Here is a 19,884-nt window from a genome sequence, read left to right on the forward strand (position 1 = left end):
TTAACTCTTCCCTGAACATCACCTCACAATTACCCTTTTTTAATTTCCACCATTTGATCCTTGGTGCTGCCCTCACACTCGTCCTCCTCTTCTTGATCACCAATGTCATCCTACAAGCCACCATCCTATGCTGCCTAACTACACTTTCCCCTGCCACCACTTTACAGTCTCCAGTCTCCTTCAGATTGGCCCTTCTACATAAGATATAATCCACCTGTGTGCATCTTCCTCCACTCTTGTATGTCACCCTATGCTCCTCCCTCTTGTTAAAATATGTATTCATCACAGCCATGTCCATCCTTTTCGCAAAATCCACTACCATCTGACCTTTTGCATTCCTTTGCTTAACACCATACCTATCCATCACTTCCTCATCCCCTCTCTTCCCTTCACCAACATGCCCATTGAAATCCGCTCCAATCAACAGTCTCTCACCCTTGGGTAGAGTCATCACCACTTCATCCAACTCACTCCAAAATGTTTTTTTCTCATCCATCACACACCCAACTTGTGGAGCATATGCACTAACAACATTCATCATTACACCATCAATTTCCAGCTTCATAAACATCACTCTATCCGACACTCTTTTCACCTCCAAAACACTCTTAGCATACTGTTCCTGCAGGATAATGCCTATGCCATTTCTTCTCCCATCCACACCATGATAAAACAATTTGAAACTGCCTCTGATACACCTAGTCTTGCTCCCCTTCCATCTGGCCTCTTGCACACACAATATACCAACCGTCCTTCGGTTCATCATATCAGCTAGCTCCCTCCCTATACCAGTCATACTGCCAACATTCAAAGTTCCGACCCTCACTATCACAGTCCTAGCCTTTACCTGCCTTTGGGCATTCCTTCCGCCTCTTCTCCTCCTTCGGCCAACAGTAACCTAATTTCCGCCTGCACCCTGTTGGCCAACAGTACTGGTGGCGGTCGTTGTTAACCCGGGCCTCGACCGATCCGGTATGAATTTCTGTACAGTTTTCTGCATATATGATGTGGCACAATTTTATGCTGGATGCCCTTCCTGACGCAACCCTCCCCATTTAACCAGGCTTGGGACCGGCACAAAGAAATGCACTGGCTTGTGCATCCCCAGTGGCAGTATTCTTTTCAATATTACCTGTGATCTGAACTCTGTGGTTTACTGTGAATATATATTCAGTATGTTCATGTAGTATTATTATTTATTATTAAATATATTTAATATTTTATCGTGGCTGGTTCTTGTAGAGAGTATCTAACCTTTGGGAGTACTTATATTTATTTGGTGACACTGTGTGGGCCACTCTGGAAGGACTAGCCTTCTTGGTGAACTACTACCATTTGTATCAGTATTAATATTGCACAGTATAATTGGACACCCTTTGATAAGGACCGTAGAGTAGTTAATTGTGAAGTGTCTGGTAGCAGTGGTAATTACCTTATACTCTGGGCAGAAGGGGGCACAGCAGGTACATGTGTGCCAGCCTTTCCCAATTGCATTTGTGTTTGTGAAAAATCAAATCTCTCAGGGTGTTTGTGTGTGTGTGTGTGTGTGTGTGTGTGTGTGTGTGTGTGTGTGTGTGTGTGTGTGTGTGTGTGTGTGTGTGTGTGTGTGTGTGTGTGTGTGTGTGTGTGTGTGTGTGTGTGTGTGTGTGTGTGTGTGTGTGTGTGTGAGCTACCTGGGGGAGGGACAGAAAGCACTGGGTTTACAGAGAGGGTACTGGATGACTTGGCTTGGACACTCGGCTGAGGACCTAACCCTACAGCTGTACCAGTGGGGAGACTTATTGGGGATCTGGAGGGAGACAGATGTAGAAACATCCAAACCCTGGGCTGAGTGTGTTCCCTGTGTGCTGTTAAGGGAAACTGTACTTGATGCAGGGAGGTCTGCATCTGGAAATACTGAGTGTATCCATTTGTATTCCAAGTGCATGCCCCTCTCCAGTGTCAGTGGTGAGGATTCAGACTCCTTGATTACTGGCTAAGCATAGCGATGACACATAGTGGTGTCCATTACATATTGGCAGCAGTGGTGGGAGTCATATTATTATTGGTGGCAGTGTGGTGGGCTCATCAAATGCTCACATATTGTTGAGCAGTGGTGTGGATATTGAATTCCTGTAGCCTGTAAGCAGTGTCACTAAAGAAAGTGTTTGTACTCTCAAGCAACCACAAAGTAGACTTTCAGAGTTTCATATCAGAATAGTTTTATTGATTTACTATTTGTTAGCTTAGTTAGTCAGGTAGAGCAGGACAGGATGTCAGCAGAGGATTATGGTAAGCTGACAAGGAACCAGTTGGCTGAGATGTGCCATGCCAAAGGACCGAGGCATGCCAAGCTGACTAAAGGGGAAATAATTGCAGCCTTAACCACAGCTTCAGCACAGACCAACAACCAGGAAGACAACCAGACTGGTATTGGGGATGTACAGCTCTCAGAAGCAGGACAGTTCAACTTTTTCTCAGAGGCCTTAAAAATCCATCTGAAGCTAAAGAAACTTGAACTGGAATCCAAATGTTTGGAACTAGAATTTGTTTGGAGGTTGAAGTAGATTCAGCAGAGAGACTGCAGCATTTGGAAGCCAAAGAAAATGAGGGGCAGAGGCAACATGAAAAGGAAACGCTAACTCTTCACAAGGGTCATGGAGGTAATGGGGAAGGGAGTAGCCATACCCCAAAAGCAATAAAGGTCAGTAAACTTCTCCCTCAGTACCAAAAGTGGCAATTCTGATAGTTTTATTCATCTATTTGAAAAAATATGCAAACAGTGTAATGCTGACTGTGGGCTCTGGGTACAGTTCCTTACCCCCTTCCTCCACAGTAAAGCTGTAACTCTTATTTCTGAATTATCTGATACTGATTGTTTAGATTATGATCAAGTTAAGCACTGTTTATTACAATGTTTTAAGTTAACACCTGAGGTTTACAGAAAAAAGTTTATTGAGCATAGACACAAGGCAGATGAAAGTGCATGTGATTATATTGCTGAACTAAGCACTTATTTTCATAGGTGGATGAGTGGGTGTCAGGCCATCACTTTTGAAAAGCTGGCAGGCCTTTTGGTGAGCGAACAAGCTCTTACCACTTTGCCTGAGGACATGGTAATCTGGTTGGCAGACAGGGAATGCAGCTATGTAGATGAGTTGGGGAAAAAGGGAGACCTATACCTAGCAAGCAGGGCATCACTGCACAGGAAAGGGATACCTGGTGCTGCACATGGATATAAGAGAACCCATGGTGGGCAACCTAAACCACCCCAACAGAGTCCACCAGTAACAGGGGAAGCCACTCATTTAGTTACATGGCCAGGATCAAGAGTTAAATATTTTAAATGTAACCAGTGGGGCCATGTAGCATATAGATGTCCATGGAGGCAAGGTGAGGAACAAAAGATGGGGAAGCCAGCAAGTGGGAATAACAAAATGCCAGTGGTAAGTCTTCTGGAGACAACAGGGGTTCCAAACCACCAGCAGAGTTTATATCCAATCTTTGTAGATGGAAAACAGGCCACTGCCAAGAGAAACACAGCCTCTGATATAACCATTGTGAAGCCTGCAGTGGTTAAAGAGGAGCAGTACTTGCTTGGGCAGTCCACTCTAGTTAGAACTTTAGGATGGATCCCATTCCAAATGTCTTTGGCCAGGGTTCACTTCGACTGGGAGGGTGGAAAAGGAAGCATGCAAGTAGGTGTGTTTGAGGATATCCTTGCAGATGTCTTGATAGAGAATTATTTTGATAATGCAGTACCTTGTGTGCATGTAGTGACATGTAGTCATGCTTGGAGACAGGCATGTGGGTCTGGTACCTGGGGGGACACAGGCAGACTGCACACCTGAAGCCAGGACTGGTGATTCACTACTTCAGCAAGGGAGCTACCATGTAGGAGTGAGACACAGCTGCTGGTGGATACTGATGTTGCCTTGGACAGAGTGACTGCAAGGGCAGAGGTGAGAAGGAGTACCCAAGCTGACAGTGAGGCACTGCTGTTAGAGGATACCAGATGTCCTGTGGAAAAGGAGCTGGGAAGGGGTACAAAGAATGAGTTGAGACAGGCTCAGCTCTTAGATACAGTTACCAGCTGTCCGGTTTTTGACCGGACTGTCTGTTTTTTTGAAAAATTGTCCGGTTAGAAATTCCATTCAAAACCAGACTTTGGTTTTGTTTTTAAATTTCGCGGCGCTGACGCTGATGTCATCACGTGCACTATGACATCAGGTCCCTCATGGCTACCAGCCTGTCGAAAGTGAGCTCAAGGAGCTCACTTCTGGTAGTGCGACCAGGAAGCAGAAGCCAGCATTTAAGGAAAGCAGCATTTTCAGAATGCAACTGCAAGCGAGCAACAAGAGTTCGACTTTGGTCTGGTAGTGGCAGCATTTAAGCAAGTATCAGCAATTTTGACTTTGGATAGTATTTAACTTTAAACGGGGAAGGCACAGCAGAAGCCAGCATCAGGAAAGCAGCATTAGCAATGAAGGTAGTGTGTGTGTGTGTGTGTGTGTGTGTGTGTGTGTGTGTGTGTGTGTGTGTGTGTGTGTGTGTGTGTAGGTATGCATGGGGGGTTAGGGAATATATCATATAGATGCTCTCAATTTTTCCTGATTCTGCAAAATGATGTCTCTGATTTTGCCTCATATTTTGGTCTGTTCTGTGTAAAGCATGTTTTTTTTCCTGACAAATCAACAAGGTGTCTGTTACTAAATAATGACAGACAATTGAATTTCAGACTTACAATGCTTTTTTCTGAATGCTAACACAGTGTATTACTCTAGCAGCTTTCTAAATGTACAAGAGCAGTTTCTGTGCCTTTGTTTGCTCTTGTCCCTCATTTCGTAGCTTTTACCTTGATTCTTGGGCTATGCAGTTGAGAGGTATCAGAAGGGGGTTGCAGTGGTTTGCACACTCTGTTCTGAAAACAGTTATGTAAGAAGATACATTCCTGTGTATCAGTTATTTATCCATTTATTCATTCACTTGACCACAAAGTTCTGTGATGTACAGTCATAGACATGTAAGGGGCTGTAGTTGATGGTCACATTTGTATGTATGTGTGAGTGCGTGTGTTTGAGTGTGTATGTTAAAATAAATAACTGCAAGCAATTGTTATTGTTTTTTTCTTCTATTTTATTACAGTCAATAAATGTGTGAAATTATCACAGTCAATATATGTAGCTTTAATTGCTGGGTATGAGTGCAGCCCAACTGTAATTCCATCTCTGATATATTCATCTTTACTTTTGTCAATCCCACAGTGATCAGACAGCACATACAAGCCCGGCCAAATGCCTCAACACACGCTGTTGTTAACTGTTATTTGTGACATACAGAGCTGAGATTGGTATAGCAATGGTGTGTAAACTGATGACCCTGCTAGTTTCTGACCATCCATTAGTTGTCCACATTAAGCATATGCTCTGTAGCTTTCTATAAAAGGCATAGGTTCATTTTTCAAAAGCTGCAAGACCAACTGTGTCATTATGTATTGTTTTATACTAAACATGTATTTTCAGACCATGCTATACATTTTCAGGTCTGTGTTATTGATGTAAGATATGATTGTTGTTAATACTGTCATTTCTTAGAACATTTTAAAATTTTATCATCCTAAACTTGGGAAATCAATGTGCAATGCTGTTTAGGTGAATGTGAGATTTATAGGCAGAGTAGTTTTAATGCTAAGTCTGTTTTTATTGTGAGACTGTATTGTTTTGTTTAGCAAATGTGTATCAGTAGTTTGTGCTATAAAATTTGAAATAAATGTTTTAAATTAAATCCAAATATCTGTAATCACTGTAGAATAAAGCACAAGACAGTATGCAGAGTGAGAGTTTTTAACAGTGTTTATGGCAACTGGGGAGAAATCGGCTGAAAGCAGGCACCCGGAACAGAAAAAGAGGGCGTTCCCATCAGCTGGTGTCACGATGAAGTCACAAAATGGGTGGGGTGTGGATGGGAGAGGGGGTGGGAATGGGTGGAGTTATGGGTGATGCAAGGAGCGTGACCTTAGTCCAGTTTTAGCCACAAAGAAAGCTGGCAACCCTACTCTCAGACCCTACATTACAAGGCTTGAGGGGGTAGCAAGGGAGGCACCTGATTCTCAAGGAAAAGGGCATTCTGTGTACTGGAACAAAGGGTTACTGTATAGAGAGTGGACCCCTGAGGGAGGGCTAGATGGTGGGGTAATATGGCAGTTGGTAGTGCTCAGAGCCTACCATCTGGTACTTCTAACCATTGTCTATGACATTCCCTTTGTAGGCCATATGGACATAAAGCATACCAAAAGCTGTATTATGCAGAACTTTTTTTGGCCTGGGATTGCCAGAGATGTAACAGGGTACTGCACGACCTGTGAGCAGTGTCAAAAGTAGGCAAGGTAGAAGACAAGGTCAAATCTCCTTTGATGCCTTTGCCTGTGATACAGGAGCCATTTCAGAGGGTAACTATGGATATTGTAAGGCCTCAGAGTAACCCATGTTCCACAAGGGAGAAGTATACCCTAGTGGTAGTAGATTATGCTACTAGATACCCTGAGATGGTGGCTCTGTCCTCCATCAAGGTAGGGTAGCAGGCAAATGCTTTGCTAGAGATTCTCAGCCAGGTAGGTTTCCCAAGAGAAATACTGACTGACAGTGCTGCCAATTTCATGTCAGACCTGCTGGCTTGTCTGTGGGAGCGCTGTGGGGTGAAGCACCTAAAGACCATTCTTACCATCCCCAGGCTAATGGTCTTCTGGAGAGGTTAAACTCTATGCTACAAACCATGCTACTGGCATTGCAGACCAGTTTAAGAGGAATTGGGACAAATATTTACCCCATCTATTGTTTGCTTATAGAGAGGTGCCGCATGAACCACAGGTTTTTCACCCTTTGAGTTGCTGTATGGGCATAGGGTGAGGGGGCCTCTAGATTTGATTTGTGATGATTGGGAGGGAGATTGTGAATCCCACAAGGAGTCTGTTGTAGCATATGTCCTAAACCTTAGGACAAGGCTTAGGGAGCTCATGGGCTTGGCCCATGAGAACCTGTCAGGAGCCTGACAGCAGAAAAAGGTCTGGTATGACAGGAATGCTCGAGCCAGAGAGTATGCTGTGGGACAGCAGGTGAAGGTACTCATTCCTGTCAGACACAATAAACTGCAGGCAGCTTGGGAGGGATCCTTCAAGGTGGTAAGGATGGTCAGTGATGTTAACTACATAGTAGAACTGTTAGGCAGGTGGCAGGGGCACAGATTGTACCATGTTAACATGATGAAACCTTATCAGGATGGGGAGGACCTTGTGCTGAGGATTTGCAGTAGGAGGCAGGAGGAGTCTGATTGGGATCTATGGCCAGCCAGCAAAATCCCAAGTTACTATGGTGGGGCCTAGGTTAGCAGGCATATGATATGGCAGTCCAACACTGTAGCGGGGTCAGCAATGGAAAAGCAGGTGGAATCTCAACACAGGGAATGGGGTAACATATTCCCAGATAGGCTTATTTCTCTCAAGCCACGTTTCTCAAGAGCCACTTGAAAAACTAGCTTGAGTCTTCAAGGGGGGAGAGATATGACAATAGGAGGTACTTCCAGCCATGCCAGGGAGATGTAGGGCAGTGGATGTATGACTTGTGCCAGCACAGCTAGCTGGCATTTTGTAAATAACTGTATGCTATTAGTATATCAAACTGATCTGTACCGATGCTTGTGCCTAAAATTTATTTGTGAGCTTTGCTTGTGTTGTGTTAAAATGTATCAACAGTGCATCCTGCTGAAATGAAGAGAAATGTACATGTATTATAGTATCTGAATTAAATGTATATATTTTAATAGAGGACGCTGGCACAACAATGGTTGACCAGCTGGCTTATTTAAAAAAAATAAGGGAAATGGAAATGAGCTGTTAAATAATTAAACGGTACTCCACAGTGCTGAGTAGGACTGGAAATGGCAGGTCTGGGAGCACCTATTATCTGTTAGCTTTTGTAAAAAAGGAGGGAAGTGCTGTAAATGTTTCTGGCTCCTCGGCATTGCCATAAAAGCTCTAAATGTGTATTGTTTCAGTCTGCTAAAGTCCTGTCTCAAACTTCAGAAGGAGATATTGTGGGAACCTAGAGTCAGGTGACCATATGAGGTCATTCTGCAAGTCATCTTGGATATTATATTTTACAGGGAGTAATCTCAGAATAATGAGTATTCTGTTTGGAAGCCAGACTAGAAAGACTGCTCATGTATTTCATCTTCCCTTGCACAAAAATTGTCTTAGATTCATTCAGGAATATAGTGAAGCTTAGTCTAGATATTGTTTTTCTTTATTTGTCTGACTCTGTCCTTCAATGTTCTTTTCAATGTTACCTGTGATCTGAACTCTGTGGTTTACTGTGAATATATCTTCAGTATTTTCATATACTTGTATTATATATTATTGAATATATTTAATACTCTTATCATGGCTGGTTCTTGTAAAGAGTATTTAACCGTTGAGAGTACTTACATTTATTTGGTGACACTGTGTGGGCCACTCCAGCAGGCCTAGCCATCTTGGTGAACTACTAGCATTTGCATTAGTATTAATATTGCACCATTTAATTGGATACCCTTTGTTAATGGCCTTAGGGTAGCTGATTGTGGAGTGTCAGATGACAGTGATAACTACCTTATACTCTGGGTAGAAGGTGACACAGCAGGTACATCTGTGCCAGCCTTTTCCAGTTGTGTGTGTGTGTGTGTGTCTGTGTATGTCTGTGCATCTGTGTGTGCATGTGTGCATGTGTGTGTGTGTGTGTGTGTGTGTGTGTGTGTGTGTGTGTGTGTGTGTGTGTGTGTGTGTGTGTGTTTGTGCGTGTGTGCGTGTGTGTGTGTGTGTGTGTGTGTGTGCTCATTCTCGCATGAAAAATCAAATCTCTCAGGGTGTGTGTGTCAGCTACTTGGCCTGGGAAAGGGATATGAAGCACTGGGTTTACAGAGAGGGTGCTGGAGGATTTGGCTTGGACACTCAGCTGAGGACCTAACCCTACAGCTGTACCAATGGGGAGTCTTATTGGGGATCTGAAGGGAGAGAGATATAAAGACATCCAGACCCCGGGCTGATCGTGTTCCCTGTGAGCGCTTAAGGGAAACTGTACTTGATGCAGAGGTCTGCATCTGGAAATACTGTATGTATCCATTTGTATTCCAAGTGCACATCCCCTTCTAGTGTCAGTGGTGAGGATTCAGGCTCCTTGATTACTGGCCCAGTGTGGGGACAACACATAGTAGTGCCCATCACATACTGGCAGCATTGGTGGGTGTCACAATCAGGATCTTGGCAAACAGCATCAGGGGATATATTTTCATAAGAACAAGATACCTCATTAAGGTGAGAGACAAAAATATAAGAAATGCAAAAGAGGTAGAACTACAACTTTGAAAACTGAAATAAACAAGCTGGGCAAACAAATTAAGCATAGTGAGAGACAAGATCAATTAAAATTTACTGAAAAGTTATATACAGATATTGACCATAATAGGAAATCATTTTATAGCTACATAAGATGTGGATGGAGTAAAGACATACAAACTGATAAACTGTGTGTAAATTCTAAAATTTATTTTCGGACAAAACAGATTATAGATATATTTACAAAATCTTATGAAAAACAGCTTGGCTCCACAAAGCAGGTGATAACGAAGCATATGAGAATTGGGAGATATAAATTAAAAGATGAATATTTAATACAGCACCTAGTGATTGAAACTGTATAGTCATTTAAGGATCTGGGTATATGGGTAGATCCAGCTTTGAGCTTTTATAATCATATCAACCAATTGATTAATGATAGTTGTAGAATTGTAGGTTATATAAAAAGATTTATAAAGTTTAGAAAATGAGAAATGATTAAATCATTGTTTGTTAATTAAATTAGACCCAAACTTGAGTGTGGAATAACAATATGGAAACCTTAAAAGAAGACAAGCATGAGTAAACTGAAAAGAGTACAGTGGAAATATATCTATATATGTGAAAATGTAATTTATTATGAAAGACTGAAATATCTGAAGTTGTACAGTGTCTCATATAGATATTTAAGGGGATATCTTATTCAGATATGTAGGGCATTTACAGACAACTACCTCTGGGAATCTTTGGGTTATCAAAAAGTAGTAGAGGATCATCAGACAATCTATGTAGAACGATAGATACCACATTAGCTTTGGCAGTGACCAACAGTGAAACAAATAAGAAACCACAATCTGCTCACTAATGCCAACTGGATAGGAAGAAGTTATTGAAAAATTTTAAATGTAAATGGGCATAAAACCAATGAACTTTGCTATGCAACAGCACTTGGGAGTTTATTCCAACAAAAAACTCAGTATGTCTTGTAATTATAGTAGTTAAGCACTTTCATCTACAAACTTCCACATGTAGACTTCATCATAACCAAAATGTAACAAGAAAATCTTCGAATAGTTATATCCCCTTCACCCATTAACATAATTAACTGCTAATCATACCAGCTTCACAAAACCTAAACTAACTCCACCCACTAAAAGACGAATGAATCTAACAATATCAATGAGTTACACAGTAAAATAAAACATAATCGACATATTGTCAACTCAGTGTATGTAAAATTCTCAGAAAACTTAAACATAAATATTGAATAAATATTGAAAACACACATAGCAAATAAATGTTTAAACCTGAGTATGGACCTTTCAGCCAATGTTGAAGTTAAACATCAAAAGCTCTTAATTTTAACACACTGCTAATTGAGATGTTGTTGTTTAGACTTGGTGGGGTCTTCAGAGTTGAAACGTAACTGCCATAGCAGTTCCTTTGATTCCAACAGAGTCTCAATCGGACCACCACAAGGGTTGACTAGAACCCTTTCTAGGACAGCAAAACAAAACTTTTGTAACTCCCGACATTGTAAGTTGTGTTTATAAAGAGCATTACCAGTATTTCTGTTGTGTATATCATATGTATGTTCATAAATTCTCCTTTTCAGGGTTGTATCAATTTCTCTATGTAATAGGAACCACAGGGAATGCAGCAGGCAATGTAAACCACATTCTTGGTTGCACAATCGCAACCGTCAGTCAAGTTCACTTTGACATTAAATTAACCTAACTTATTTCTGAGCCTTTCGTAATGAACTTGCACTGACTACAGTGTCCACACTTTTGCATTCCCTTAACTGGTCTGATATTAACTATTTGTTGAATCTCAAAAAGGTTCTTAAGATTCCATCCTATTTTAAACACAAACTTCGGTTCTAAACCCAACAACTGCAATAGGCCCCTATCAGATTCTAACACTGACCAGTATTAATGTACTATTTTCTTAACCACATAACATAAAGGATGATATCCCAATACTAGGCTTCTATTCATGTCCTTCAGACTGGGTTTAGTAACCAAAGGTTGTAGCTGATTCAAAATAGAGTCAAACCTAGTTGATGGTTAGATGACACTTTGTTCCAAATGCTGTTAATGAAAGTGGCTGGATAACCCCTCTTGGTAAACATATCAGCCAAAACTATACACTCCTTATTAAAAACAGTATTGTCAGAAATCACCCTATTGATTCTGACAAAATGGCCCTTGAGCAGTAACTTTTTTTGAGACCTAGGGTATGAACTTTCAAAATGTAAATACGAATTGGAAAATGTGGGCTTCCTGAAAATGGTAGACTTAAATTTCCCATGTTCTTTGTAGATTGTCACATCAGATAGTTTGCAGAAGTATCTGAAACAGTATGTCTGGACCTTAAAAAGGAAGTGGATTTATTGATAAAACTTAAAATCTGTTCCACCTTACTGTCTGTGTCAGCCCAAATAATGAAGATATCATCCAGGTAATGCACATAATGTATCCAAAATTCTTTATATGGGGAGTTGAACAAAATGTTTTGCTCCCAAGCCCACATTAATATATTGGTGTAGATGGGGACACATACTTCCCCCATAACAACACCTTGAATTTTCTTGTAGAATTCACCCTCAGAAATCATGACCCACGTGTGTCTTAAAATCCAAAGAACTAATAGAATCACAAGACAACAAGGTGTCAGAATGTCTAACTCTTTGGTTAGCAAAGTTATGCACCCAAAAAGGTCCTGTACATCTATGCACACAAAGATAATGTTATCCATATATTCAATAACTGGAAACTGTCTTAAAAAGTCACAGGAATCTTTCAACATGTATTTATAACTATCAAGGAAGCCTTTTATTTTCCTATCAATGCAAACCACCAGGGGATATGTCTTGAAAGCAATTGGTCTCACTGGGGGTTGCTGTCATCCTTGGGAACTTTAGGAATACCAAACATAGTGGGTATAGTTGGTTGCTCAATGTTAAGAAACTCAAAAGTGTCTCGAGTAATCACCTCATCAATTAAAAAGTCTCTCAAGTACAAATCAATTTTTACGATAAGCTAAATGATTCTTGTAAAGTGATACTGCAATGTATGTTGTACTATCCAAAAGTAACTGAAACATTTTATTGGAATGATTGGCAGCATCTAACAGGACTACTTCCCCCCCCCACCTTAATCAGGCTTAAGAATTCTAATAGTGTTGTCTGCAGTAATGGAATTTATTAATTCATATTCCTAAAGTCCCAAATGGTTATATTGCGGACCATGTGATCTACTTAATGCAGAAATTTTACATCTACAGAGATCTTCAAATATACTGGCCAAGGGTACATAGGGAGGAATAAAAGTGCTTTTCTTTTTTGTCTATAATGTGTTGGATTCAACCCTACTGTTATCATTAAACAAAATAGATAAATTTAACTTTATCACAAACAAATTCAACTCTAAAATAGCATCTGTTACATTAAATCTCAAAGTGGGGACATACCTGAAGCCCCTCCAGAATAAATTAAAATGAACTTCATTAATAACCAATTTGGAATAATGAAAAATTTTAAAACCATCCTTTGAAAAGAAAACACATATTTAGAAATCACATGTATTTGATCGTTCTTGTCAGATAGTCCAGTGTTTAATGTCTCCTGCCCCGACCCCTGCCCCAGCCTCTCCCTCTCAGCATCGACTAGCCTTTCTTCCTCTTGGACCGTGGCCTCAAGTTACTCAGGGCTTGCTCGTGTGTTTTATTCATGTGGCTCAAAAAATAATTAAATAAATGATCCAAATGTACAGAAGGATCCAGTGGTCTATACTCACTGTTGTGCGCCACATTCAAATTGATATTACTGTGCAAATCCAGAGGAGCCACATTATTATCTAAACTTTGCTGGGAATCTAAAATATCAGCTTATTTAGAGGCAGGGTAGGTAGTCTGCATAGAGTAGGCTTTTGCATCTCTTTGAAATTTCTTGATTTTCCTCAATTTTAAACCATCTCACTGTTTCTCTACCGACAAGAACACCTTGTTATATGAATCAATGTGAAATTCAAATTAAAGGTCAGTTTTGATACTAGTATCCAGTTTTGAAAGACTAAAATATCTGAAGTTGTCCACTATCTCCTATAGATATTTAAGAGAATATATTTTGTTCAGGTGTAGAGCATTTGGAGACAACTACCTCTGGGAATGTTTAGGTTATCAAAAAGTAGTAGAGAATCATCAGATAATCTATGTACAAGATTCTGTAGGAATGAGAAGTGTACCAATTGCTTCTCTGAGAGAGCAGCTGTTGAATGGAACAGGCTATCAAATTACATTAAAGCAAGCCCTAGTTTAGATATTATTTTTAAAAACAGCCTGGACACATCATGGGAACAACTGTTTTGGTATATTGGCAAACTAGAAGGGCATTACTGCCTGTGCTGGAAATATTTGTATGCATCTATGTATGTATAATTTAGTCATAGGACTATGATTATGGTCTTTAAGTTTAGCCTTGCTCCTCCTATGTTTATTGTGTTCCTCATAAAGTTAGCCCTGTTTATGGGTAAATATCTTATTCAAAAGATAAACTAAGCCTACATAAATAATCCCTTCTACTAACTATATACTTTCTACTATACAAAATAAAACTCATACCGTGAAAAAGAAAAGGCCAGTTAAGAACCCCTCAAACACACAGCCATGTCTCCTTCTCTCTCACTGTAGCTCATGATGAAGAATGTTCCTTTTTTCTACGTTATTCCACATTGAAAGGGTCTTTTATACATTCAGCAGCTTTTTTAAATCAATATCCATGGTAAATAATACTGAACCATATCAATTTATCTAAAACGCCTTATATAGGTATAAAGAAGTTGAGTTTAACCATGCTGTGATCGTCCTAGTTGAGGTTATTAAGTGTTCCATATTATGTCCATTCATTCGACATTATGAGAGGTAGTGTTCCACTTTTGGAGCTGGGAGGTCGAAAAGTACGCCCACAGCAGTTGAACCTGAAACGGTGAAGTCAACTTAAAGCGTAGACCCCGCAGTTGGCGGTCCCAGCCATACCTGTCAAACACTTACCCAAAGAAATCTGGACAAAGCCAAAAGTAATGGGATGACAATGGCCCATAAATAGGGATCATTCCTCTCAACCTGTTAGCACAAGAAATCTGGACAAGGCATAAAATAATGGAGTGACAAAGACCCAAAAAATAGGAACAGGTTTTAAAAATTGGTCTTATAAACTTTAAAAGTTGGTAGAAAAACAGGATTTGTTTTACCATGCATTTTCTTAAGGTTATGAAAGCTGAAACTGAAATGTATGTATGTCATTATTTATGATTTCCATCCTGAATGATATGGCAGAAAAACGCAAATTTTACGGGGAGCAGAACAAAAATATTAGGCAAAAATGTGGACAGTTGACAGGTTTGCTGAACTCATTCCTGCAGAATCTGAAGCACGCAGAGCACCCCAGCATTGAAGCGCCGCGAGCGAAGGCTCAGACACGCTCCAATGCATGCTTTGCAGCCAGCTTTATCAGCCCGCCTCCTTCCCCCTCCTGCGTGGGACACCAGGTGGCGGTAACTACAATCGCTTGTTTATCTGTGGCGAAGAAGCGATTCAGTTGCCTTGGGGACGGCCGCTAAGTCCACGATCTGGTTGGAGTTCATAAATAAACAGATCTTTCCATCACATATCTTTTAAGCTGTATCAATATTAACTTCAAGTTCATGGCACTGAAAAAATACCAGGGAGCCCCTTTTGGCTGCCAGACAGCAAGGTAAGAAAATGGGCATAAATTAACTGATAAACATTTTAGTTAATAGGAAGCATAGTTAGTTTCTTGTAGTATGGTTAAAAAGAAATAATATTGCCATGGTATATATATACGGTTGTCTTTGCCCCCCTCCCCATCAAAAAATGTGGGATTTCTATATAATGCAATACCTGAGTAAGAAAGAACTGACGACTTAAGAGCTTGAAAAAATAAAACGACAAGTACAAAAACGTGTATCGTAACAAATACTGTTTTGTTATTAATTTATGCACACAGCTAATGTTTAATTGCCATACAGTTATTTGGACTGCCAAAGTTATGCAATTCTTATGCCTGGCATACGTAACATTAATCTATAATGAAAAAGCGGGATAAAGAAAACTGGACCTTGCGCATTTCGCTTTGTGAATTTATATGAACCAGCTGCTTCCATACTTGCCCCCTCTACACGCACGCTTGATTTGTTTTGAGAATAGGATAGTCACCTCAACAGCGTGGCTTTCAGAATGAAGTCCTCGTGCTTTGGGTTGCATGCATACCCCCCATCAATGAGATTGCTAAGCACTTGATAGTGATAGCTTAGCATGTCCTAAAGACGAGATGTAGCAGTATTAACTCAAGCTGATGACCGAAAAAATACCAGAGAGCACCTTTTGGCTGCTTGACAGCAAGTTAGTAAATGCTGTTGATAGGTGTTCCTACCTAATAAGAAACTTATTTTTTCCACTGATAATAACAAAATAATATTGCCAGGGTGTGCAGTTGTCTGAGTTGTCTTTAGCTGTTTTTTTTCCACAAAATGTACAGGTAGAACTCATCCACAAGGTCTTAATTTATTGGATTTTATCAACTACCCTGCTGCCATTTTTTATGAGGTGGGAAAACTATTTTACATGCAGTAAAAGCACACTGACATGGAAAAAACAAGTGACTCCTCACAAAGAATTTCAGACTGATTCTGCAACCTGAGACTTGTGAGGAAGGGGTATTACTATGGAGCCATAATGTTGTCTTCTTCCGTTCTAAGCATCTTCGTTTTTAGTATTTTCCTCTTTAACATTTTCACATTTTTATTTTCTTACTTTTAATGCTACATACCCTTTCAATTTTCTCATTTCTGTAACTAAGTAATATTTAAAAATAAGAATAAGAATATAGGGTTATTACCACCTGTCCCTCCTTACTGTCTCTCCTTACTGCGGTGGTGGTGCTGCGGTAGCATTGTCGCTTCACAGTAAGACGTTGTCCTGTTCGATTCTCAGCTAGAGCGTCTTCTGTGTGGAGACATGCGTGAATGGGCGTACCTTCGTTGAAGGTTGTACGTCAGGGCTGGCAAACCGGCACGTAAAAATCTACTGCCAATCATTAGCGGACCGGAGTTCCGCTGTGGTGACCCCTAACCGGGAAAAGCCGAAAGACACAACAACAACCACCTGTCCCTCCTTGTGAGAGACAATCCCTCTTTGGGCAGCTGCATTCTGTGAGAGGGAAAAAAACTAAAACAAAATGGCAAATGTCCAAAGATTTTAAAACAAAAATACTTTCTAAGTTTTCTTTAACAGTTGCATAAAACAAGTTTTGTAACTGAAACACCTAGATGTTAAATGAAATAGCATAAGCAACTCAAATGCTACAATAATAAGATGTATTTGGTCAAAAAGAGAAAGTTCTGTACTTTGCACTGGTTATGGGCATGTTTTACCCTGCAAAATCTCACATTTCTATAAAAAAAGTCTCACTTTGGGCATTTCAAAAGGTGGCAACCCTATAAGAATCTACTTCTTCTTTTTCTATCTGGAAATTTCAACCACTTCTGCCTTCACATACGCAGGCTAGTGATTTACTGTTTCATATTATTAACTTCCATCACTTTCATTCCTGCAAATTAGACAAGTTTTGCATAATAATTAATTTCTACTATCCAATTACTTACTGTTAAGAGTTTATTGTTCACTGGTTTAACAGTACCCATCCATCTGTTGGTGTTATTCTTACCAATTTGCTTTATCTAAACCAGTTCACACGCTTACATACTCCTACAGGGCATCAAGTAGTATTCTTTAAATGAGTGGTATCTCACTAATTGTACTGAACCTTTAAACTTTTAACAGTTTGTTTTCATTTGGTGATCATTACAATATCCTCACCACTTTTGGGCCAAGAAAACAAAAAGCCTAGACATGCATTTACCTTCTTTTCTTTAAGTTCAGACGGTTACCTTTAATTTTTCACTGAGCTTTCATTTATCAAACAAGATCTTATCTTAAGACAAAATAACACTGATATGACTTTGGGTCATTTTGTATTGACTAGACAAGATGACAGTGATGTTATTCAAACATTTTCTAAACATTTTATTTCAGCTGCAGGGCAAACACTTTCCAGTATGCATTTGTAGAGTTAGATTTACTATTGTCTGGCTAAATAACAAACTTAAAAAATATATAAGAGAATGTGGAAAACAGTGGGGGAAAAATGTCTTTCAGGTGGAAATGTTGCTTATTTCATGGAAACACATTAAATCTTTAACTAGCAAAGCAACATCAGTTTACCTTAAAACCAATCTGCTTTACTTAATATTGAAAAGCATTACTGGAAATAAATACATTATTAACCCTTCTGTGAAACCTGTGGCTAATATTCTTGCTTTATTGCAAATCAAATTTGGCCGAATCTGCTTCCCTTCCAAACTCATAGATAACACTGATTTTGTATAAATGCTTTACATGTGTTTAGTTATGAGACTTCAGTTGACCTTGCACCAGTGCCTTTACATGTGATTAGTTATGAGACTTCACTTGACCTTGCACCAGTGCCTTTACATGTGTTTAGTTATGAGACTTCAGTTGACCTTGCACCAGTGCCTTTACATGTGATTAGTTATGAGACTTCACTTGACCTTGCACCAGTGCCTTTACATGTGTTTAGTTATGAGACTTCACTTGACCTTAGTTATGAGACTTCACTTGACCTTGCACCAGTGCCTTTACATGTGTTTAGTTATGAGACTTCAGTTGACCTTGCACCAGTGCCTTTACATGTGATTAGTCAACTTCTTTATATTGTAAAGCTGATGCCAATGGGCTTATACTTCTTTCCATTTCTGTCAGTTGCATTTTTGATATACTATTGAACATTAGCAATTTTCATCCATGTTCCAAAGTAGCAAATGAGTTTTATCTCCATAAATATTCTCCCATTTTAGCAGTAAACTCATCATTACATTCATATAGACCTAACTTGAGTCTGTATCATTTGTTTAAATTACTTGAAATTATAGTGTCAAGTCAATTACAGAATTACCTGGAAATAATTGGCCTGGTAAGTGAAGTATCTCATCACTTCAGAAAAGCCAGCTTAAGTGCAAGAACATATAATGACCTCACTGGTATATTATGTGTGCAACATCTTGTTACATCACTTTCTGTTATGCTTTGTAAGTGGAAGGATACCCCATTACTACAGAAAATACTTTTTTTGGTACTACTGCACAAAGGAGTTGGTGGGGAGAACTGGGGTACTAGTGCCTCTTGAAAAACAACAGCCTTACGTTGCCCTTTGCTGTCATGCTGTTATGGTGTGCTTATACTTAGGTAGAACTCCCGAAGCATATTTACTTGTTTGTTATATTGTCACTTTATACTTCGAATGAAAAGGATATAAGATCATAGGATCATAAGAGATTACTAGGCTAATGGCCCTGGAATCCTTACAAGCCTAGCCAAGAGTTTATTTCCAAAAAAGAAACCTCAATCAGCACCTGTCGCCCCTGTCAGTGAGGGACACAGGTGGAACCCTTGGAACAAATTTGTGGTTTCCCATCCACTCATCAAGGTTGCGCTTGAAGAGGGTCAGCGACGTACTTTGTTTGACGTGTATGGGGAGTTTATTCCAGAGATGGGGCAGCCTCTGGGAGACAAACCTGTCTCTCCAGCAGGTTTTGTTAATGTCGCATATTAGAGTTAGGCCTTTCAATTGGGTAATGTGTGAGGAGTTAGACTTATGAATATGGAGCATCTCTAGTAGAACAGGGTCCGAGGTTGTCTTGTAGGTGAGACACAGATCACCTGTGAGCAATCTGTATGATGCTGAGTTGAGTGATAGTGATTTGAGCCTGTCCACATAGGACAGGTGTTGGAGGCCATGGATTCTTTTTGTGAGGTATTTCTGTGGCCTTTCCAGTTGGTGCAGGTGTTCGGAGAGGTACATACAAAATGGGGTGCTGTACTCAATTATTGGCCTAATGAGGGAAAGTACATAAAGGTAATAAACTCCTTTTTCTGGATGCAATCCCCTTACTTATGAGATGAAGCAAGTAAAAGGCTTTTTTGACCCCTGCCACTACATGATGGTCAAATGTGAGATTGTTGTCAGCCTGAGTACCTAGGTCTCTCACCACAGGTTGTGTGCTTAGGGGGTTGCCATTGATGTGGTAATCAGTAGGGGCCATGTTCTTGCCAAATGGTATAATAATACATGTTTTTGCATTTAACTTAAGGCCATGACTTTGGCACCAGTCATTTGTTGCTGTGAGACCCCCCCCTTGTAGTATGTTAACATAATTTGGGGAGTCAAAAGACAGCTCCCAATTTATAGTCATCTGCAGACTTGGTCAGCCACATGCCTTTTGTCTTTGCCTGGACCTCTGAGAAGTAGATGCCAAACAGTAGGGGTCCCAGGACAGGTCACTGGGGAACACCACTAGTGACAGGTCTGCTGTCAGAGGTGGAGTACCTGTTTTGACCTTGTGGGTCCTATCGGTGAGCCAGTTGGCCATTCACCTGATGAG

At 40.1% G+C, this 19,884-nt stretch overlaps 1 protein-coding gene across 1 annotated transcript in view; it reads left to right on the top strand.

Moving 5' to 3' along the window:
• Positions 1-14,894: 14,894 nt before the first annotated feature.
• LEXM (lymphocyte expansion molecule) overlaps positions 14,895-19,884 on the top strand; it is a 351,176-nt gene continuing 346,186 nt past the window's right edge. Inside the window, exon 1 of the mRNA XM_044085500.1 lies at positions 14,895-15,098. Within this exon, the coding sequence (XP_043941435.1) occupies positions 15,049-15,098 (50 nt within the window). The 5' untranslated portion in view covers positions 14,895-15,048. The remainder of the gene's footprint in view (positions 15,099-19,884) is intronic.

The sequence above is a fragment of the Protopterus annectens genome, chromosome 10.part0 (assembly GCF_019279795.1).
Source record: "Protopterus annectens isolate FY-2018-M chromosome 10.part0, PAN1.0, whole genome shotgun sequence".
NCBI lineage: Eukaryota > Metazoa > Chordata > Ceratodontiformes > Protopteridae > Protopterus > Protopterus annectens.